The following is a 25,001-nucleotide window of genomic DNA, read 5'->3' as shown; positions in this document are numbered from 1 at the left end:
ATATCGGCCCATAGGCAATTCACATATTGCCCGTTGTCTAACTTCCTAGAATATTTACTATGTTTTTTACTGAATTACAAGACGTCAATAATTTCATTAACAATTCATTTTAGCGCGCGCCTTCGTGAATGTGTAGATAAACAAAATTGGTTAGTAAATATAATACCCATTTCTTTTAAAGACTATCGGTATGTGTGTATTTGTTTAATATTTTTAATAAATCTCATCAAAGTTGATAAATGATGAGGCAGCTCGAAGCACTGAGACGGCACGTGATTGCGAACGCTCTCGTTGCGGGGACGGTGTTGCGGTCGAGGGGGCAGCGGAGCGCGGGGGAGCGGCTGGTTTATGTAAAGCTCTCGGATTTAAGGACGCGCGCCATTCGCTCGCGAGCGCTTCTTTAAATGTCACCTGTAAAATGTTAAATAAAACACTTGTTGTTATTATTAATAATACTTAATATTTACGTTAATAATAATTGTAGAATAAGTTAATTTGGGTCAACATTAAATTATGTATTGAAGGATACAACAAATTGGTGTTGGTTTTTTTTTACTTCGCTGGCGTACATAAAATTCCTCGCCAAGTTTAATCACAAGTGGATGAATAGTTACAGAACTAGAGAATTTATTTTTTTATAAATTAAGAAGAAAATAATAAGTAACAGTCATAAATTTGTTGATTTTGTAATGAAATGTTTTTTTTGCCATAGTGAATATCCTGAGGGCCTAAAAACTGTTATGGGGAGATTTTATTTTGAACGCATGAATATAAGATTTGAAGTGAATGGTGGCCTGACCCGATTTCGGTCTCAAAGGCCATTCTCAACTGGACCGGAAAGCCTAAAAATGTTTATTTTGTCTGAATCAGGGTTTGATGGACCTTGGGTCTGCAGGCTTTATGCAATCATGCCAACGATTTATATATTAAAAGTATAATCGTAGCTTTGTTAACAACAATCTTATATACATATATTTGTATATATAATCTTATATACATATATTATATACATTATATATATTGCTGACTTTTAAATTCAAGGTAATAATAACAGTAATGTCATCCTGACCGATTTTGATCACAGCGACAAATGTCAAGGGAGACCAGACAACATTGCAGGACATATAGTACGCAAGTGTGTGCACAAACTTAGGTGCACTCTCTGTACCCTCTCTCATAATCTTGGGACAGCAAAATCGACAAGAACGGAAAGAGTTCAGGTGCTGGACCAATGGATTTACATGCTTTCCAAATTACGTGAGGTTACACACTCCCAACTTCCAGACTTCTTGCTGATACTGAAAAATTTTCGATAGAAGCCCCAATAACTTTTTATCAGCCCAACCTGGAGCCACTAGACCAACGCTGTCAACCTACGTATAAGAAGGTTATTTGAAGTCGGTATACAGCATGTTTTTCTACCGAACTTCATGATTTAATTGTTAAATTGTGTAACAAAAATAATTTAAAATGTTTAATTCAGATTAAAAGTTCAGACGAACTACCTAATTTTTTTATTTAATAATGATACATTACCGCTGGTCATAGTAAGGTCTACAATCGGCTTGTAAAATAGCCCAAACCTCAGGAAACCAGTAAAAGATACTATGTTCCATTTTGTACATAAAATCTTTTACATTTTTCAATATAAAAGTCTGCAGGGATGCAATGCAAAAATCTTCGTATTTCCAAGATTTTATCATATAAACTTAGTAATATTTCAAAACAACGCTTTATATGGAAAAAGTCCCTTAACATGATTTTTAAGCAACATCTAGCTTGAACATTTTCTGCGATTCTGTTCGAGAAACGTATACATTGCCCCAAAAAAATATTTACTCTTCGTAAAGTCATCGTAATTTCGTCTACAAAATGACCTATTTAAAGCCTATTTGGGTGCAACTTTTATTCCCGCTCATTTCAGCTTTGAAATTGTTATTGTAAACAGTATGTTGCCGTCCGTTTCGGTAAAACCAGTCGTGTCGGATGTCCGCACCTTTGAGTGCGAGGTGATAAAGATTCCACGTGTAATGGCACAATCGATTTTGAACTTTAATATACTTTTCGCAAATGGGTTTAACACGGAACTATTGACTATTAATACATTTGAATATTCCTTTTAAATTTAATAAGTCTTACCTTTTCTTTGACACAAATCTTCTTGGCGTGGAGAAGAAAGTCTATAATGGCCACGAAAAATCCAATGATACCACCCACACCAAGAACCAAAAATATACCGCTGGTGTTTTTCATTTGCAGCGAGTCATCGTCTTTTTCATTTTCAGTTGTCTGTTAATGATATTTTAAACGGTATAATTATTAAGCACTTCAAATAAATAAGGATTTCGGAAAACTAACAATTTTTTATAAATTTTATTTATTTTAAAGTAGTTTTCATGTATGGAAAATATTATAAGGTATGAAAATCTGCGTATTGTATGAAACTCCAGTACGTGACGTCAATTTACTAAGTATAATATCGGAATAAAGGACGTAGAACGTAATAAAAGTTACGCAAGCTTCAGCATAATTCCTTATCATTTTCGGTTCGTTATACTCTATGCTAATATCCTCATACCTTGCAAGTTTTCGAGTTAACTTCCTGCTCCCACCATTTCTTTTTCAATTCCGAAAGTTCTCCTGACTCTTGGAGTGCCAAAATCGCGCTATCGATTAGACTTTTGTAAGGTGAATCTGCGAATGATATTAATATTTTCAAATGTATGCAAAGGTAAACTTTTGTTATGAATTTAAAATGTGTTTTAGATTCTATCGATGGTATTAGCATACTCATTATTCTTCACTTTAATATTATCACATTTACCATAAGGCAATAACACAAGAAAAAGTCGTTCACGCGTACTCCAAATGATTCAGCTTTTTTATGGTATGGTTAAACTAACTAGTAAATAAACCTTATGATAAGTGGTCTGCCCCTAGATATTGACACTTTCAGAAGTCTTAATGATTCCCTACATCGCCAATGCACCAACAACCATAGGAACTGAGATGTGATGCCCTTGTGCAAGTAGTTACACTGACTCACTCATCCTTCGTTTGAAGGATAAGTCACAACAATCCTAAATATTATCCTACTCAGATGGGCTTACGCAAAGCCCTAACACCAAGTAAAAGCTAAGCTAAAATATCTTTAAATCAAAGATGAGTAATCTATGACATTCTGCTTCGTTTTGAAGTTTTGCTATAAATTGCTTTCGATAGATGTATAAGAGTGGCAATGTAAAAGAACAGCATAGAGTGCCATTTGAATAATAATATTATTTAATGCGGAGACGTAGTTTTAACAGAGGTAAACGATTAAATAGGCCAATTTATGTGAAATAGTAACCTCTGCCTAAGGAACGCTTTCAACTATGGGACGTAATGTCTTAAAACCAAAGCTGTATCTATTGTGCTCTCTTGAAACCGGAATACAGTAAATCCAGAGTATGGTTGTTCAGCGATAGAGTAATTGATCCGGTAGAGTGGATCTTTTTTAATACATTTACTATCAATCTTAAATCAATTTTATCCATTAAGCAATTTCCCAATCTTTTGTACCTTGTACCAGTTTCTAACGCATTTTATCTAAAAATTACGCAAACTTGTTTATCGTTTAGTTTATTTTACTATATAAGAAATATATTCTTAGTTTCAATTCACACATAACAATTTAAAGAGCTAATAATTGCATTAGCATTAACAGCCTGTAAATTTTCCCACTGCTGGGTTAAAGGCCGCCTCTCCCTTTGAGGAGAAGGTTTGGAGCATATTCTACCACGCTGCTCCAATGCGGGTTGGCGGAATACACATGTGGCAGAATTTCGTTGAAATTAGACACATGCAGGTTTCCTCACGATGTTTTTCTACACCGCCGAGCACGAGATGAATTATAAACATAAATTAGGCACATGAAAATTCAGTGGTGCCTGCCTAGGTTTGAACCCGAAATCATCGGTTAAGATGCACGCGTTCTAACCACTGGGCCATCTCGGCTCAGCTATAATTACTTAGCAAAAATCATCTGGTATACCGACTTATGCCTTTAATATTATGACTGTATACTTCTTGTAGCAAGGGAACAGAGAATGAAGCCGATATCTTGCACATATACTAGTCTTATTTTGGAAAATATCGTCCGAAATCCTTGCCGCATATAAAATATATATATCATACCAATAATAAATATCAAAACGCTTATCCATAATACTAACTCTTTGGCATTGCAATACCGTAGTCTTTCGAATCTAACTTCCCAATCATTTTGAGATCACAATATTTCTGCATATAATATTCAATGGAAGTGGATTCCATAAAAAAAGCATATTTTGATTTACTCCTCTGCACGCGATCTCGACCCTCGTCATTGCTGCGAGTAAAAACAGTCGGTTTTGTGGATTTCATTACACTCCACAGTTTTTTGTACAAAGTATCGTTTGAAGTCTGAAAAAGAAAATCGAATCAGTACAGATAGAATGTTTAATATTTTGTTATTGATATTCTATTATAGCAGTGAAATACATACTTAAATTCTACCTAGTAAAGAAAATAATGTTAATGTTTTTTAAAGTATCATCATTTTCCTTAAAACGGTATAATATATTTTACAAAGCTCCAACTTCTCAATTCCATTAAGATAAAAGTAATTAAGTAGTTTTTAAAGTACCGTAATCACGATGAAGGTTTTGTTGCGAAATAATTTCAAGAAAGAGAAACATAGCAATTTCACGAATTTGCCTCAAACTAAGGGTAAATTATAACAAATTGTTTATTGACTGTACATCGCTTCTTAATTCCATTTTTTAAGTGGATGTGTCACGGTAACTTTTTACGAAATTGTCTTTTATCTGTCTGTACCCTTAGGGTACGAGCCCACCTCCGATCTCATGACGGCTTTGATATGACAAAACCTAGTGTCCTTTGTTCTTTTTTCACTAACATTTTTTTAAATATAAGAAGTCTGTTTATGTGATGTTGAAAAACATTTTGATAATAACTTTGGTTCATGAGAGCTAAGTTGGTTAAAAAACGTGAAACTTTCCCGAAGATTGCGATTTCAATTTTCGGGAAAGTTTCGGCTGAATCGTGTTTATAATATAATAATATGTACTTAATGATCTCGTAGTCGGTGGAGAAAATGTCGTAAGAATGCGTATTGGAGTAGCGTAATGGAATAGTATCCAAGCCTTTTCCGCGATTAAGAATGGTGGCCGTAGCTCAGTAGTGGGATTTTTACAGACTATTCATTTAGTTTTTAAAAGATCGTACGCTCACGCTCACCTCAAAGAACTTGTAAGTAGATCCGTTATATAGTGTTCCATATGAGATACTGTTTTTGCCAGTGAGATCGTTTATATCCGTTATTTCATTGCTGCGTCTGTTTGCACTGAGAAAGGTGGACATGTTGGCCGTGTACGATGCCGTTACGATCAAAGCGAAGAACCACCACATTCCTGCTACCCAACGGGAACCTGCAGCTCTGTTGGCAACATATAAATAAATAAATATCTATACTGGCATATTTTCATCGAAAGCAGTACAAACTTACCTTGGAAGTATATCACATCCCTGAGTCATAATGGAGCCCATTGTTAACCACATACAATTATAAAGACTCCAGATATTTTGCAAATTTTCAGGGTTCTGGTTACATGGATGTGGATTAACCCAATCTCCTTGGCTCATTCTAAAATAAAATGATATCATCAGTTTGTTGTGTTATTAATAAGAATCCATGACTAAAGTTCGGTTACAGGGGCAAATCTCAGGACTGGACGACTGCTGATGAGAAACAGCACACAGATATGTATGTGCAATACATGCAGGGAGAATTTATTTACAAACAAACTGACCTGACCCAATTTGAAGTCGTAGGCTTAGATCAATTAACCTAAGATATCTACAATAAATAAATTATCAACCAAAAGTGTACTGATAAATTCAATTGACAAATTTTACAAAATTCAAGAGACTTGTATCAAAAATACTTACCGAGCGCAAATTAACAGTACAAAAGATACAATAATGTACGTAGTCGCCAAATACAACCACACGTCTAATGACAAAGGTTTAATAAACGAAAACATATTTGTTGCAACTGGTTCAGGTTCTTTAGTAAGCAAACTAATGCCTAATGACATGAAGGGCGTTGAAAAGTCCACGACGGCGTTACGTTCTGACGTGATCGTCAGATCGCATATTGCCAATTCAGCATTCTGTAAAGTAAACACGTCACATTAGTTAAACTAAACGATAAGTTTGCGTCTTGAATCAAAATATCTTTAGAGAGTTTTAATGTCTAGACATGTATATTTGTAAAATCGTTAATTTTTTAGGAAAAATTATGGAAATTGAAGTTTTTTTACCGTAATTTTTACCAATTGGTTAATGTATTTCAAAATTAGAATATGGTATATGAACGTGTACATTTAAAAAAATAACATAATAAGTCGTAACGTACATGTTCCAAAAGTTCTCCAATAACCCCATCCCATTTCCTGGTCCCAGCGATAGGATTACCATAACTGTCACCTTTTACTCTATAAAATTCATATAGAAATTCTTCTCGATTTTTCGATTTAGTCTGTATATGCTCAAATATTTTCTTCATTAATTCGACGACGTAACCACGTGGCGTCGCAGTTGAATTAGTTTCGTCCATTTCGAAGTAGGGCCTTTCGTTCCTTGATACGATCTGAATTATTAATTTTTTATTAATATTTAAAAAAAACTGAACTATTTTCTTATTTACTCTATGTTTAGGGCGGAAAAAGAAGTAAAATTCAAATGTTACATACTTACTATGCATGTGTATATGTATATATGTCCAAAATATATATAGTATTCGCTACTTATGTTAATTAATCTATGAAATAATTAATAAAATAATTATCGATTATTACCCGTATTACAGACTTCGCAGAGCGAGCGGAAGATCGTTCAGTGACATCATTTTGAGCAACTAACATGTCTGTTCTCGAATCCCAGTAGCCAACATAGTTAAATCGACTGTCGGTACTCAACTTCGAGTAATACAGCACGAAGTCCTTTCTCTTCCCGTATTTATCAAATGAAATGTTTCCAGTGAAGCCTGCAGAACTCGTCTGTTTATCAGGTAACAAATAAATAATATCATTAAGAAAATAAACACGAAATTGACAGTTAAGTATTAATAAACTACACAATTAACAGATTCAGACAATATAACATCTGCCTTTCAAAAATTCGATCAACATAATACAATTCGCGCAATTTTGTCGAATCATGTATGTATATTTTAAAGTAAAAATAATATTTTATGAATATCATTTGTTTGTTTTAATAACAGATCTATATATAACCATTCCTACTTCAAATATCCACAGAATCATATTACCTAACTAAGTTATTCTATCCAAAATATAATATCTAGTTCATTGACTACAATAAAACATATTAAAGCAAAACATAGTCAATTCGATAAAAAGAACTTGATCAATAAGAAAGAAAGAGATAAAATATATTTTGACTAATCTGTTAAAATACACGTATAAACAATTACCCTTATTAAAGCGTCCCTCAGCTTTGTTCCCAAAGGCCAAGCCACTGCTTCGTAATCCATCTTACTGTCTCGGAAGCACATCGATGGAGGATCGTCTATTACTAATTGTGATCTTCTCGAATCATCTATGGTATCTATTCCCAAGCTTCTGATAGCTCTCTCTAAATGGTATAAGGCATCGACCGCCAGTGCTGTTTCTAACTGAAATATTATTTTATTTAGGATTATGAGCATGCGAAACAGTAACCATTAAGATTAACATGTTTGAGTCTAAAGGTAACAGTTGAAAACAATTTGTAACCACGACATGAAAAAGATATACAAAATTACTTAAATAAAAATAAAATATAAATAAAACATTTTTTTTTTAATTTGTGTTTATAATTCATCTCGTGCTCGGCGGTGAAGGAAAACATCGTGAAGAAACCTGCATGTGTCTAATTTCAACGAAATTCTGCCACATGTGTGTTCCACCAACCAGAGAAAAAGAGCAGTGTGGTGGAATATGCTCCAAACCTTCTCCTCAAAGGGAGAGGAGGCCTTAGCCCAGCAGTGGGAAATTTACAGGCTGCTAATGTAATGTAATTAAATAGTACTTTCCTACATTTTTTAGTTAAGTCGTATACTTAGAAACGGTTTTATTGGTAAAGTTATCGTGTGAGATTTAAAAAATTGTAATTACGTTTCGGACATACAGAGTTCGGATTTGGAATGGTTATTTTCGTTTTTTTACCTTCCCACTTCGCTCTCACCGCTAAATTGGCAAACATGCGCCCAAAAACAGCTATTTTGTCAATATAGAAGATGCATGCGTATCTCCGACTCATAAGATGAAAATAACAAATGTAATAATAAAGTACAAAATTATTTTGCAATAAAATAAATCAGAGAAATTTTCCTCGAAATTACGTCTTATCATTTTTTTAGTAAAATAAATCATTTCAGCGTACGAGAGCCGCATACCAACACGCCATAAGCGTAAATCTTACTCGTACGTTAAAGAAAAATATTTTATTATGCAGTGACAACCCCACCTATTACAGCCAGTATGATGTGTCGCAAGTATATAAAGGGACGTATTCCCTTGGCCTTGAAACCCTTTCTATAGAATATCTAGCAAAAGTGTTACATATTTTATCTGTATCATGACTGTGTCTTTCAACAATGCCTATCTCCTTTTCACAGACGTGGATTTATGACTTATAAGGAAGTAACATGTTTTATTTATGAAAAATTAGTGAAACAAAGTAATGAGCGTGACAGAATTTTGTCAGAATTAGTTTTTTTGGTTTCTTAACAATGTTTCCATCATCCCCTAGCAGAAAATGAGTTACTGCTTTGGTAGGCAATCTTATACACAAATTAAACACGAAAAATCAGTGATAGTTATTTGGGATTGAACCCGCAATCTTCGGTCAGAATTTGACCGTTTTAAATATAATATTTAAGTAACGCAGTTTCTGAACATACCCGAACTGAATTGTCTTCTACATTCATATCTAAATCTTTCCAACCTTCGTCGTTGAGCTTAGTTAAGTGCATCGTGGACACGTTCGCCATGAGTTCGGGAATCGCTTTGAGATCCACAGTATAAGCATCAAGAGCGGTCAATATGAAACTCTAAAAATTTGTAAAACATTTATACTTTATGTGATAACGGCTGCCTTGTTAATCTATTGGCTAGTTAAAAATCCAGCATGTCCCGAAGTCCTGTATTCAAATTTCGGATCAGGCTGACGGTATTAGGATTTTTGTCAAGTTTGAAAGCTTGTTTGTGTTAATTGGAACTCTAATCAGTCATTCCATCGGAATATGAGAGTATAGTGATAGAAAGTGCAAGTGTATATGCTGTAAGCTGGTATTTCTTATTGCTGTAACTAAAATAATTCAAGAAGACTCAGCACTAGCCTTAATCTTTAAGATGTATAGTTTGAAAACTTGACATGACTTGAAAAATTGACGTTTTACAGAGAATTATTATGTAATTCATAATTTTTTCTTCATTGCAGTAACGTATCTTTTTCATTGCAGTAATCGTGAGGAAACCTGCATGTGTCTTATTTCAACGAAATCCTGCCACACGTGTATTCCACCAACCCGCATTGGAGCAGCGTGGTGGAATATGCTCCAAACCTTCTTCTCAAAGGGAGAGGAGGCCTTTAGCTCAGCAGTGGGAAAATTTACAGGCTGCTAATGCTAAAAAAAATGCCGTGACGTTTTAGCTAAGAAAGCACCAATAAAATGTATAAGTATTTAATTTTATAACCAACCTGGTATTGGGTTGAATTTTCAACTTTAACTATTTCTTCCATGTATTTGTGAATGTTTTTTACATCGCAATCTAGAACGTGGTAGCTCATGTGAACAACCTTAAATATGTATTTAAAGGTTTCCCGATTATCACCGAGTGGATCCAGTTTTCTAAACAATATCTGATCCTGGTTATATGGCCAGGAATTGATCACTTCTTGAAGACGAATGAAGCCTACAATCATATAGAGAGTCAGTATTTTTTATGGTAAAATTCCAAATCATATGATTAATATAAAAGATTTTGTAATTTTACTTGAATTCCTATACACGTGTATGGGATCAAATGTGGCCTTTTTTGAATGGCAATACCTTCCGAAAGATATAATCGACATCCCCTTCCTTCTACAAGAGAAAATAAAACAATATTCGAAACAAAACAAACGTTTTTATTAACTCACTGCCATCGTCCTCATAAAGAATCGTGAACTTGTCCCATTGGAGTTTTTTGATCAGTGTTGCGTAGGCTTTTGAGATTAACTCCGGTGGAGGGTGGTAGGAAAACGTAAATATATCCTGTTCTAAAGTCGCTGGCGGCTCCCATCCTAGTATCAAATGAGATATCTAAAAATAATAAAAATGAAGGTATTTTGATTTTAGTTTGGCTAAGTCTTATTTACTATTTGTGTAATTAATAGCAATGTCTAAGAAGTAAATAATTTGAATTCGAACTTTATATCAAAATATATTTGTAATGTTTTAGCTAACACCGATTACATCAAACCGAACAAAAAGTTCAAAATTCCTTCTATTTTAAGATCAGCTGAATGAATCTGCTACTTACATTGAGTCTGTTGCATATCAAGCATGTAATATCACAAATTCCATTCGTAGGTCGTGCATCAACAAGCGCCACAAAGCCTTTATTATCCGACGTGAGTGGACACACTGAAGAAAAAATATATATCTATATTTACATACATTAGCAGCCTGTAAATTTCCCACTACTGGACTAAGGCCTCCTCTCCCTTTGAGGAGAAGGTTTGGAGCATGGTTTCCACCACGGTGCTCCAATGCGAGTTGGTGGAATACACATGTGGCAGAATTTCGTTGAAATTAGACACATGCAAGTTTCCTCACGATGTTTTCCTTCACCGCCGAGCAAGAGATGAATTTTAAACACAAATTAAGCACATGGAAATTCAGTGGTACCTGCCTGGGTTTAAACCCGAAATCATCGGTTAAGATGCACGCGTTCTAACCACTGGGCCATCTCGGCTCTATATATATCTACAAGCGATTCTTAAATGTGTAATGTATAGTAAAACTAATATCCTGTAAATTTCCAATTGCTGAGCTTTTTTAGAAGTTTTGAAGCATATTCATCACGATGCTCCACTATTAATAAGATTTTTTTTTATGATATCGGTAGGCGGACGAGCAAATGGGCCATCTGATGGTTAGTGGTCACCGTTACACCGGCTCACTCACCCTTCAAACCGGAACACAACAATACTGAGTACGATACACGTGTGGCGATAGAATATCTGATGAGTGGGTGGTACCTACCCAGGCGGGCTTGCACAAAGCCCTACCACCAAGTAAGATGCGTAAGTTTTAAATATTGTTTAATCACCAGTTATTCACAGTGGTGCTTGCCTAGGTTTGAACCCGTAATCTTTATCTGATTCAAGTTTTCTAATCACTTTCCATCTTGTGTTAAATTACTATTCTTTATTGTTAACTTGTCATTTATTACTTACTTTCAAGAGCTGTTGAATAACTGTCCACAACTTGCGAGTGAATGGCTCTCCCGTGATATACTTTTGTAGTGCCCATATTGACAATGTTCTCGAAAGCTATCTCCGAATTCGGCAAAGTTTTAGAATTAAATAATCCTCCTAAAAAGTAAATAGAATTTCAACATGTTAACTTTTCGTATCAATAATTCTCTTTTGTAACTTACCAATTGGAAATAGTATATTGTGAGCCCCGTGTGTTTCCAGCGAATAAGATACGATTAATACTAAAAACAATTTCAAACTCGCCATGCTGGTCGTTTTGATAGTAAATACAGTCACAAATGTTTATATTATTTAGACGGGCAAGCGGCACGGAAGCCGCCTTCGGACCGTCTGATGTATTTTTGGAAAACAATTTTAGGTCACATCAGCTGCTGAAGGCGACGTAGCGACGAAATCGTCATTATTATCCGTTGATTCACGTTTTTAGCTCGCATTTCTGTAAAATTATTACGATCTCCAGACTAATATTCGAAAGTAATACATCTTAAATCATTATATTATAGTTTTGTTTATAATTAAACTTTTATGTGTATTCTGTAGATATGCGTTTTCAGTGGATTTAAGTAAAGGCCGCTTATCTCATACTAATAAACGTTTAAATGATGCGGTCCGATAAATGTTTTATGTGAATACTGCGTAATTTTATAAATAGTTGTAGACAAAATGTTTTGCCTAATATTTATATTTTGTTTTCTATCGCGAACGACATTTTCGCAAGTTATAGATAAGGAAACTTACACGGTTTTCTTTCAAATAGGTGAGTAGAATTTGAAACTATGTTTTTGAATAGAGTATTTTACCCCCTCCAGTAGTCACTTCCGCCCATAAATATGTTAGATTGTATAGTATTATAAGGAATATGCCCTTGTACGTGTAGTTCCTCTACCTTTTTGTAAGTTAGAGGAACTACACCCATTAAGCCAGACCATAGTTACACAAAGTATCAATGTTTGGAGATTGATAGCTATCCAAACAGGCTTGCATAAATTCCTACTAAACTTAAACGTTTGCTTTCAGCTGGAATTTTTGAAAAAGATTCCATTACGCAGAGACTTGCCTTCAAAGAGAGCATGCGTGATGCCAAATTGGGAATGGGACTAGAGTCTAGTCAGGGCGGAAAAGGTATAAACATTACTCGTAAACTTTAAACCGCATCGTTAATCTAACAACTAGCATATATGTACATTTATTTTATAGAATTATAAACAATTACCGTTTGTATAAATATAAATGTTTATTTATTTAAAATATTTAAATAAGTGCGAGGAAATGTAACCTTAAAACGTACGTATCGTTAAAAAGTATTACAGTATGGAGAGACGATATTGATTCACTCCATACTCATGTATTATATACTATAAATATATATTTACTTATCTTATGTACATATATTTTTGAGAGCCGAGATGGCCCAGAGGTTACGATAACGCGTGCTTCTTAACCAATGATTTCGGGTTCAAACCCAGGCAGGCACCACTGAATTTTGTGGGAAATTTACAGGCTGCTAATGTAATGTAATATATTTTTCACGTACGAAGCCTTGACGAACAACGCAATATTGTGTTTATAAGTTCCTTCTTTTTTCTAGCAGCGCAACGGAGCAAGGGTCGATGTGACGCTTGTGTAGAGATAATTAATGAGCCTGAGAATGACAAAGGCTTACTTTTATCTTGGAAACATTGACAAAATGTATATATATGTAACGTGACTATGAACATTTTTATATATTTTATATTGTATACATGTTCCAGCCCTGGATTGGCGACTGGAACCTGTTATTCTACAGCCCGATAGGACAGACAGTTATTCTGTATGGAAAAACTGTAAGTGATAATCTACTGTGTTGTACGTTAAATTTAGTAATTAAAAAAGCATTTAAACTTCTTGATCAAATAGCTTCACTCAAAAATGATTTAAACAAATCAACCCATGATAAATTAATTAAAATTTCGAAAGTTATACTAAAATATAATATCTTTTGTATAACTTTAGATTGTCTTATTTGTGATTGCAGTATGTTCTAATAAAACAATGCGTCCAATAGCCGTATTTGGTCCTCAAAACCCTATATCAGATGGAACAGTTCGAGACCAATGTGCCTTCGCGAAAATACCCCACATCCAAGCCACATGGAAACCGGTGGACACTGATTTAGGGATAAACGAAGAAGAAGAGCCCATAGAAGATACCGAAGAAATGACGTACAAAAAAATTTCCATTAACTTTTATCCGCGAGCTGAAGAAATTTTGCAAGCATATGCATCGCTGCTAAAGTACTACAAATGGGAAAACTTCGCTGTTCTTTACGAAGATGACTTCGGTAAGGGCTTTAGACAGGAAACTTTGACCATAGACTGTATTTAACACTTTGGAATTTGTTTTGTTTCGCATCTTGAATCTAAAGCAGTACACATACTCGTAAATCGTGTGTGTTCATAAAAATATACACTTAAAATGTTGAATATTTAAATTATTTATCGCACTTATTTAAGCTATATGTATACGTATATTCACGACCGGCATTATCTAGAAGCTAGTAGTTAAAAGATGACATATATTATATCTATATATTTTTAGCATTAGCAGCCCGTAAATGTCCCACTGCTGGGATAAAGGCCTCCTCTCCCTTTGAGGAGAAGGTTTGGAGCATAATTCCACCACGCTGCTCCAATGCGGGTTGGCGGAATACACATGTGGCAGAATTATCTTGTATTTGCCTATTTATATATTATCTATATATAAATAGGCAAATACCAGACGATTCAGTTTATTTTTTTTTCTGTTTTTTTATTTATTTTTTTTTATTTTTAGTTATAAACTAGGTTAGTGTTATTAATAATATAATAATGGGAAAAAAGTGCTATTATGTGTATCGATATGTGTAAACACTTCTATCATGGGCTGATAGGCTGTTACAGTACTGTACTGTATTGTCGGATATTGACAAATTATATTGTCCCGTTTCGGGATTGAATCCCGGTTCGGGTCAAAACATTGGGTTCAATTCATTGGGTTTTTCCATTTAAATTCTCAGTAGCAGCTCGAAGTTAGGAAGTATATCGTGTCTTATTCCCGTTCCTCAAATAGGACGATGGCGGTTGTTCTAGATTCTAAAATCTAAATATCCATTCAACTTTGGTGGCTAATATCAAAATATATTGGCAACGTAAGCTATAATTCCATCAGGTCATCAATTTTATTTATTATTTATAGCTTACCTCGCCTTAACAAAAGGTATAAGTATAAAGTTGAAATTTCCAAGCTCGAAGCACTACCTGGTTATAAACTAAAACTGACTAAAACAATCTAAAACTATATTACACTTTATAGATAGTTTACAAACTAAACCCTTATTTGTATGAGTCAAGTCTTGTTTATTTCATTTAAGCAGTATTAAAATGTAAGACTAAATATTCAAGTAATAACTTAGCTGACGACGATAATTGGTGTTTCATTGACGTAGAGAACGTAAGAGACGATAAAAAATGTCACGATGTCACAATCAAATGTAGAAAGCGACTTTTTATAACAGTAATGACAATAACAACGGCTATACATTGCGTCCCTTTAATCTGAAACACATTTGAAATGCTATTTCTTGATGACCCTTTAATGATGATAAGCCTATAATATGTTGCCGGAAAAGACAAATTACTGCTATCGATTGAATATTGTTTTTTTAAAACGTACAATGGATGTAATTTAATTGAATAAATCTTGAAATAATAGATGAAGATGTCTGAAATAGTTTTCGCTTTTTTCGCTTTTTGTATAATGTGATATCAGTTTTAATTAATTCTATATTCAATAATATTGTTATTTAAATAGTAATCAATTAATCTCTCCTTGTTTGTAGGTCTAATGAGAGTTCAAAAAATTCTGGCCGAGTTTACAGACCATTTTCCTGTTACCGTCAGGAAATTGGATCCTACAGAGGATAATGTTAAAGTAAGTAATCCTAAATGTAAAATGACAAGCGCATTAGATATATATCCAATGAGAAGTCTATGTAAATTCAATTATTCTCTTCGTCATTGGTTTATATGACCTTTTCGCTACATTTGCTTAACGACAAATATTTAAAAATAGTAAAAGCGGATTGTGTTCCTTGTTCAAATCTTTATTTTTCTTTTTTTGTTAGCTCATCGACAGCTATCTTAAATTAGATATATAGATGTGAACAAAGACAGGTGCTATGTGTAAACTTTTTACATTCTCATTTTGTATTTTATCTTTCACCCTTTTAGCATTTCCATAACAACTGCAAACAGACAATTTTTATTGGTCCTTTTAGTAGCTCAATGTGGAGTAAACTAACATGACCTCAACAATGTGTCATTTTTCTGATTTTCCTGATTTTCAGAAACAATTATATTTATATGAACGACAAATAATATATAGAGAATCACTCGATAACGTACTTACATAAATACAGTTTAAGCCATCCAAATTAACAACATTTCAATGATTGAGTTGAAAAGCAATTACATAGATTTATGTAATTGCTATTTTTATATGTAAGTAAATTTAATTTGGGACATGCATCTTAACTCCCAGGATCTTCCAAGTGGGGTGACATTGGGAATTATTTATATTTCTTATAACAAGAATATCTTTGGGCGGTGATTACCATTAACCATCTATAACCATAAATTAAAAATAAAAATTTATTTTTGCAGGTATTTAAAGACCTTAGTGCATATAAAGAAAGTCGTATAATTTTGGATTGTCACGAGGATCGTATCCTGAAATATTTAGAAGAGGCCCGCACTGTTAACATGTGTAATGAATATCAGGTAATTTTCCATATACGAGTACGTATATGTCACCTATGTTTGCGTTTTAAAACTATAATATATGATGTACAAGATCTATTTAGTTCATACAAAGACAAAGATACGATTTTTTGTTATTTGTATAATTATAAATATTTATATATATACAATAAAAATAGTATATTTATGTAAATATTTGGGTGACTACTTACTGTTTGGATTAAATGGAAACTTCAACAACTAATTGTATATAAATAAATTGACCAATAGTCACGGGTACTGTACCATTTCATTATAATTATTGTGCATGATTACACGTAAATCAAGATATTTTATTCAAGTTACGAGCACTTCGACGTACAAATAGTTAATTTATAAACGAATCCATCAAACCCTTATAATAAAATAAGCCCTCAATCCTGCTAGTAAAATCTTTCCTGACATGTCAATTTTGTCATCCATTAATTTATAGTTTCCTTGAGAATGGCCGTTTCTGTAACTAAAATCTGTCAGGGCAACAACTTCATTATATGTATAAGGACCCTCGAAAGGATTTTTTGTATTGCACATACATAAATATGTATATATATAGAGACGAGATGGCCCAGTGATTAGAACGCGTGCATCTTAACCGATGATTTCGGGTTCATGCCCAGGCAAGCACCACTGAATTTTCGTATGCTTAATTTGTATTTATAATTCATCTCGTGCTCGGCGGTGAAGGAAAACATCGTGAGGAAACCTGCATGTGTCTAATTTCTAAGAAAATCTGCCACATGTGAATTCCACCAACCCGCATTCGAGCAGCGTGGTGGAATATGCTCCAAGACCTTCTCCTCAAAGGGGGAGGAGGCCTTAGCCCAGCAGTGGGAAATTTACAGGCTATTAATGTAAATAAAACACATCGTAGTTAATAAACTTAAAGTCAAAATATTTTTGTTCATAAGGCTCAAATGTTATTTAAAACACGTCCTTTGCAGCATTATATTTTAATCAACATGGATACTTCAAAAGTTGCCGATAAATTAACCTATTTCCGCTCAAATATAACGTGGCTTAGTATAGCGGAGTACGATAAATTGCAAGACTCGAAACATTTCCTGGTCTCGAGGGTCGGACGATGGACTAGTGAAACACCGACTTCTTTATCTCCGCCAGTAACACTTTTTAAGGTATATTGTTTTTACATTTTATTTTAAACTTAATTAGTAATCATTAATTAATCAACAAACATAGACCAAACATCAATGACTATCACTATCAGCCATATCTTTGACAGCAGAATTTTAGAACGCGATACGTTTTTCCAATCCTAAAAATATAAATGAAACATTTTTTTTTTTATTGTGTGCTATATAGAATAATACTTTGACCAAATCGAATAGATGTAGTTCAAGCTTAAGAAGAGTAGAACCTCCTTTAAATAAAAATTTCATTAAAAGCTAAGATCATGGTTATCATAGTCTTTGCTGTGCATTGAGAGTTTTATCATACTAATCATAAATGTGAAATATGTGTATGTTTGGATGTTAATTACTCCGTCACGCAAAAACAGCTGGGCGGATTTGGATGAAATTTGTAATAAATACTGATAACTAGTTGTTGCTCGCGGCTTCGATCGCTTTTTAGTTAGGCTGATCGTTTTAGGCATAAAAACACTTGAGGTTGTCACTTGTCAAAGTCAAAGTCAAAAATCTTTATTCAATATAGATGTGTTTACACATGCTTATTGATTGTCAAAAATCTACCACCGGTTCGGAATTTAGCACCTCGGACCTGAGAAGAACCGAAAGAAACTCAGCGGTACATATATTATAATTTTTTTTTTTGCTACAATTTCATGAAATTTGATTCAATACTTTAGCTGACAGGCAGGGTTACTTTCGCATTTATAATTATTATTAGTATAGATAAAATATCAGCAATATGTATTCGTGACAATTCAAATTTCATGTGCGAAGTATAAACAAATTATATCGTAGATATCTACGATACGATATCTACTCTACGATCTTACTAATTCACAATAAGACATTCAACAAAACTATCCATACTTTTTTAATTAATTTCAGGTGGAAACACTTATTATGAACGACGTAGCAAACCATGTACTCAAAGCTTTAAAAGACCTTAAAGCAGATAACGACATAAAAAACCCCTATAACTTTTTGTGTGAATCCGATTCAGAACCATGGCCCTACGGCGCTTTACTGCAGGACAAAATACTTAAAGTAAGTAAATAGCCACAGAGCTAAATATATCCTTTATATCCTAGAAATGAATATTGAATACAATTAAAAGGGTATTGAAAATGATTAATCTAACATATTCCATCTTTCAGACAAAAACTACTGGAGTCACGGGTCAGGTTGAATTTAATGAAAAAGGCGAACGTGTTAATTACACGTTATACATTAATGAAATTCACGAATCAGAATTAGACACGATTGGCAAGTGGGATTCAACCAATGGCCCGGTTATTAAATCTGTATCAAAATCTATAGGATCACAAAAAAATAGTAAACATTTCATAGTAAGTCGCAAATTATATATTTTATATCATATTAGGTAGACAGTGGACACGCAAATCGTCTACTTGATATACCTGATGGTAAGTGGTCTCCACTATCTAATGTCATTGGCGCCATAGAAAAATATAAACCATGCCTTAAACCTCCAATTAGCCACAAACCTTGGGGATTAAGATATGTCTCTTGTGCCTGTAGTTACACTGGCTCACTGACTGTTCAAGCCGGAACACAACAATGCAATGTTGTTTGGCGGTAGAACATGTAATATCATAATATCAATTAAAATTGATATAATTATTTACTGTAGAAAAAAATATTAAATTCTCAAACTAAATTCGAATTAAATAAATAAAATAGTAATTGTAAATAATAGTCGTGCGTAGCAAAAAAGATCGGAACTTCGAAGATCGTTAGATGCTATCACTCTGACACTTAATAAAAATGGAAACTAAATTGGAATCATTGTTAATTTATTATTTTTATAATCTTGCAAGTATCTAGATAACATCATATCGAAAATCATAATGAGATTGTTTATGGTAGATATTATATAACGATATATTATTTTTATCATTATTTGAATAATTTTATCGATTTATTGAATGTAATCGTTATTCTTTTATGTTTTTAGATAATATCTAGGAAAGCAAAACCTTATTTCTATGACAAAATTAAATGCGAAGAAGGAAATAAAACCTGTGTCGAAGAACCTGCTGATGAAAAATACGAAGGTTTTGTAGTAGATCTGGTTGAAAAAATATTCACAACATTACGTAAATATAACTTCAATTACACATACACGTTTCTAGACAAAGAATATAAGGATTACGGTAGTTATGATCAAAAGACGAAAAAGTGGGATGGACTTATTGGTGATCTGTTAGATAAAGTAAGTACGCCTTCATTTTCAGTATAACTTTTCTAAAAGAACGAACTCGAAACTTAACCCAGAACACAAATGTCAATGTTTTTGACGATGATGACAATAATTATTATAAAGTTCAAAGGATACAAGCAACAAAATAAAGTATCGCTATCAGTTTTCAACATTTGACAAATGCTCTATATAGTATATTCGTATTGTATTTATTAATTCCAGAAAGCAGATCTAGCAGTATGCGATTTAACTATAACGGAAAAGAGGAAAAAGGTGGTAGATTTTTCAGTTCCCTTTATGACGCTGGGAATAAGTATTCTTTACACCAAAGAGAAGAAAGTAGCACCGGGGATGTTTTCTTTCTTAAAACCATATACGTTCGATGTATGGATGTACACGGCAACCGCTTATTGCGTCGTATCAATCGTTCTCTTTGTTTGTTCGAGGTGATTAAAAAACAATATTGCTACAATTATCGATTACAGATAATAAAGCAACAATCTATAATTTTTCAGGATATCGCCCGCAGATTGGGAAAATCCGCAACCGTGCGATAAAGATCCAGAAGAATTGGAAAATATTTGGAACTTTAAGAACTGCACTTGGTTGACAATGGGGTCGATTATGACGCAAGGATGTGACATTTTACCTAAGTAGAATACCGATTTATTTTTATGTTTTTTTACTCATTAATTAAAAGACTCATGCCCATTTTATGCGTTAAAATATTATTATCGAAAAGACAAATCTTAAGGAGTTTGTGTGCGTTAACGCATCAGCATTAATTATCTTCTTCATTCGAATGTCAAATTATTGGTGAGAGAAAGAGATGAATATAAATGCAATTATTCAACTGCCTTATTTGTTTTTTGCTCACGTAAAAACTTTCTTCCCTCCACTTCCTGTTTTTTCTTTGTTGTTTAATAGTATTTGTCCTGTTAAACGATACATATTTATTTTTGTTTTGTGTAATAAATAAATGTATTTTAGGGCTATTGGCTCTCGGTGGGTTTGCGCCATGTGGTGGTTTTTTGCGGTAATTGTTTGTCAGACATACATAGCTCAGCTATCAGCATCAATGACTTCAGCCTTGGAAAATGAACCAATCAACAACGTTGAAGATCTTGCAAAACAAACAAAGGTTTTGTATGGAGCTATAAGGACCGGCTCAACCATGGACTTCTTTAAGGTTAAAAACCATTGTTTTTCTAAGTCAAAATCTTTATACAATATATGAAACTTATACTTGCTTATTGATTGTCAAAATACTACCAACGTTTTAGAAATAAATACCTCAGACATTTGAGGAACCAGCGAAAACACAAACAAAACCTTTTAACTAATTGGAAAATTTAACTGTTATATTTAGATTTAGCAATTTAGTAAATAACCTTTTAAACTCTACCCAACGGATCTAATGCGGTTTTCATCAAGAAAGTTGATATGTATCATACATGGACATTATAATAGAGAAAACCGAGACTTTCAACTTTCATAGCCGGAAAATACATGAATTTTTCTTTTTATGTTTGTTCTTCAAACTAAATCTTGTATATAGAACCTTATTGTATCCGTCTGAACAGATACCTAATTAATCATATACATATCATATATATATATATATATATATATATATTTGATCTACTTTCAGTTATCTAAAGATAAAATGTACAGACAGATGTACGATAATATGATGGCCAATCCCGTAGTCCTGGTAAATAGCAACGATGAAGGTGAAAAGAGAGTCATTAATGGAAAAAACAAATACGCATTCTTCATGGAATCAACTTCAATAGAATATAAATTAAAAAGAAATTGTGAACTTAAAAAAGTGGGCGAAGAACTCGACTCTAAGGATTATGGTATAGCTATGCCCGCTAGTACGTATAATTTTTAGTTATTTATTTATCATACATATTACAACAACATATAAAGTTTATCTTCTTTAATAATCATATAAAAATACTCCGTTATTTTCTTTTACCAATCTTTGAAATATACATAATGTAACCCATGAGTATCACCATTCTAAATTAAAGTCTTAATTTAGAATGATGGTAAACCACTTAAAGACGCCTACTTGAAAACTGTATATTTTAATGTGTAGGCGTACGGGCCAATTACCTGATGGTAAATGGTCATTCCTACCCATGGATAAATTCACTCTGCAAAAATATTAACCATTCCTGTAGTTACACTGGCTCACTCACCGTTCAATGTTGTTCATTGATATTTTTATTTTATGATATAGGTTGACGGACAAGTAATTAAGCCACCTGATGGTAAGTAGTCACCACCGCCCATAGGCAATGGCGCTATAGAAATATTAACCATTCCTTACATCGCCAATGCGCCACCAAACTTAGGAACTAAAATGTTATGTCCCTAGTACCTGTAGTTAGACTGGCTCACTCACCCTTCAAACGGGAACACAACAATATCGGGTACTGCTGTTTGGCGGTAGAATATCGGATGAGTGGGCGGAATCAGACAAGCTTGCACAAAGCCCTTCGCCCTTCAAACATAAATACTAAATATTTCTGCTATTGATTTTAAATTATATCGAAAACATTATTGTAGTAATAGTAATTGCATTGCAGACTCTCCGTTCAGAACGCATATAAATAGAGCGATACTGGAATTAAAAGAATTGACGGTGTTGGATGAAGTGAAAAAGAAATGGTGGGAAGAGAAGAACGACGCAAAACAATGTGAAGTGAGTTATTATAACACTAAACATATTTGTATGATAATAAAATACCGTCTATAAAACAATTACTATATCTGCATAGTTAGGTATACACAACATTGAAATAGAGGTAATATTCCAATGACGCTAAGGTCACATATGTAGGTGTATTTTTACGACGATTTTTTCTAACTAATTTTAACTCAGAGATGGACTAGCAAGGATCTGATGACAAGTGTCCACTATCAATAATAATATATATTTAATATAGGCAAAATTAAAAGAAAATTCTTTTATAAACTTATGAAGTCATGGGAGGCCCGCGTTGCCCCTATTCTGAACAGCATGAAACCTTATGAAGAAAATAAAGTTTCAGTAGACCTCCTCCTCTTCCGGCTTCAGGGACATTTATCGTACATTTAAACTTATTGTTCTTATATTTCAACAATTCCACGGATTTCCTTTATTTTGAAATTGTTGGTTCAATTTGAAACATATTATCCAATAACAATGTTAGAATGTATTAAAATAACACGTACATAACTGCTGATATCGTGTCGTAAGCAAAGTCTTATTTCATTAGGACGAGAAAGATGAAAACGACGCAGAAGGTGACTTAGAAATGCAAAACTTAATGGGCGCGTTCATTGTACTTATAGTTGGTCTCGTGTTCAGCTTGTTCATTACCGCTGCGGAGTTTATGAACGAAGTGCGGAACATAGTTGTTCGTGAACAGGTAAATGACACCGGGATAATTAGAGAATCCATCATGCTTTCGAAATTTATGCATTATTACAGTATTATTTATTAAAGTTATGTACCTTTTTTAAATCAAAACTTAATATTACAAAAGTTGTATTTTTTGTGACCACTTTTAAGAAAAACGTTTCATTGAATGTAATAAATAATAATCAGTGTTTCCTTATAAAGAATTATTAATAATTACCAAGTGTCTTGCCTCTGTTCTAGGTATCTCATAAGGAAGTCTTTATCAAAGAACTTAAGTCGTCATTGAACTTCTTTCAAATGCAGAAACCTGTTTTACGTAATCCGAGCCGAGCTTCGTCAATAGCGTCTCCTGACATCAGCGAAAAGGATACCAAACGATTAAATGCGATGGAAAATTTTCTCGCATTTGAAAAAGAAGAACAATAAAAGTTTTATTTAAGAAGATTATCTATTAGCTGCTATAAATTTTAAGGGATAACGGTTTTTTAATATTTATTTATAAAACGAACTGGTTATCGCCCGCCGCTTTGCTCGCGTTTTACGGTTAGGTCTTCTTGTTAGTCATAAAAACGTATCCATTTCATACCCAATTTTATTTAATGGTTTGGTCGTGAAAGAGCAACAGACAGAGAGGCAGAAAAAGTTACTTTTTCATTTATAATATAAATAGAAATATATAAAAGATCGCACTATCTAAATGGACCGCCAGAAATTTGACACTAGTGGAATAACGGTATTTTGCATAGACAGTACAAAGTTTATTCTTTTTTATGCTTAAGAGTGTGAATAATATAAACTTCATCATCAGCATCTACAGTCAGACTGCTGATCTGCTGATATAGTCCTAGTGTGTGCCACTCATCATGGTCCTGCGCTAGTCTGAACCAGGTTCTGTTAACGACTTTTGTTAAGTCATCTTCCCATTTGTTAGAAGGCCGACGTTTCAATATCTAGTAAATAAATAAATAAATATTGGACAACATCACATACATTACTCTGATCCCAATGTAACTAGCTAAAGCACTTGTGTTATGGAAAATCAGAAGTAACGACGGTACCAAAAACACCCAGACCCAAAACAACATAGAAAACTAATGAACTTTTTCTACATCGACTCGACCGGGAATCGAACCCGGGACCTCGGAGTGGCTTACCCATGAAAACCGGTGTACACAATACTCGACCACGGAGGTGGTCGAATCCGGTTCGACACCATACACCTTGTTATATTTCCCCTGAGTCAGGTGTCCTGCTCAGCTACCTTCGTACCTTACCGTATCCGTACCTTAGTTCCTTTATGCGATGCCCAATACCATTTACTTTGGTTCAACGTCGTACCTCGACGTTGGAAGCACGGTATGAGCTTAATGTCAAACATGACACGCTACATTGTTCTCTAAGAAAGCCTCCTTATTTCCAGCACCATAAGTCAGACTGAGGTCATGAAATAGTACTTGTTTTATATAAACGATTTAATTTTGATTCTGTGCATCATCCATCTTAATATATAATATTTAAATCAATATCGTTGTGCCAATCTTTTATATTTTAAAATATGGCTTTACAAAGATTAGATAAAACAAAATGATAATTTTAACGACGTAAATAATAATCGTATTAAAGATAATGATTTGTCAAAATAATTATTATTTTATTTCGATCACGTATTATTAAGTAAGAAAAGAGAATAATATTAATACGGTAGCTAAAATTTCAGTTATATTTACAGATAGGCTTTAGATATGTTGAATACTGACTAATAAAACATTATTACCGTAAATAAATTCTTATGGCTAGAAGATGGC

General features: G+C 33.5%; 2 protein-coding genes across 2 annotated transcripts; one reads left to right on the top strand and one right to left on the bottom strand.

The window, feature by feature from the left end:
- Positions 1–145: 145 nt before the first annotated feature.
- Positions 146–11,897, bottom strand: LOC125066839 (glutamate receptor ionotropic, kainate 2-like). The gene is made up of 16 exons (XM_047675126.1): positions 11,757–11,897; positions 11,554–11,691; positions 10,635–10,738; positions 10,252–10,414; positions 9,811–10,025; positions 9,011–9,160; positions 7,541–7,741; positions 6,903–7,103; positions 6,461–6,694; positions 5,992–6,215; positions 5,549–5,686; positions 5,281–5,479; positions 4,215–4,443; positions 2,579–2,694; positions 2,140–2,289; positions 146–411 (listed from the first exon to the last, which is right to left on the bottom strand). The coding sequence occupies exons 1-16, from the start codon at positions 11,839–11,841 to the stop codon at positions 214–216; spliced, it is 2,745 nt and encodes a 914-aa protein (XP_047531082.1). The 5' UTR covers positions 11,842–11,897; the 3' UTR covers positions 146–213.
- Positions 11,898–12,030: 133 nt separating this feature from the next.
- Positions 12,031–23,820, top strand: LOC125066785 (glutamate receptor ionotropic, kainate 2-like). The gene is made up of 17 exons (XM_047675054.1): positions 12,031–12,352; positions 12,613–12,717; positions 13,347–13,418; positions 13,610–13,915; positions 15,452–15,543; positions 16,275–16,391; positions 17,351–17,542; positions 18,443–18,601; positions 18,712–18,903; positions 19,533–19,790; positions 20,001–20,224; positions 20,294–20,431; positions 20,769–20,967; positions 21,430–21,658; positions 22,379–22,494; positions 23,051–23,203; positions 23,437–23,820. The coding sequence occupies exons 1-17, from the start codon at positions 12,259–12,261 to the stop codon at positions 23,620–23,622; spliced, it is 2,832 nt and encodes a 943-aa protein (XP_047531010.1). The 5' UTR covers positions 12,031–12,258; the 3' UTR covers positions 23,623–23,820.
- The last annotated feature ends 1,181 nt before the right edge of the window (positions 23,821–25,001 follow it).

Source organism: Vanessa atalanta, chromosome 10, assembly GCF_905147765.1.
Source record: "Vanessa atalanta chromosome 10, ilVanAtal1.2, whole genome shotgun sequence".
Lineage (NCBI taxonomy): Eukaryota > Metazoa > Arthropoda > Insecta > Lepidoptera > Nymphalidae > Vanessa > Vanessa atalanta.
Note: the sequence above shows the minus strand (reverse complement) of the source record. Positions and strands in the feature narration are given on the sequence as shown.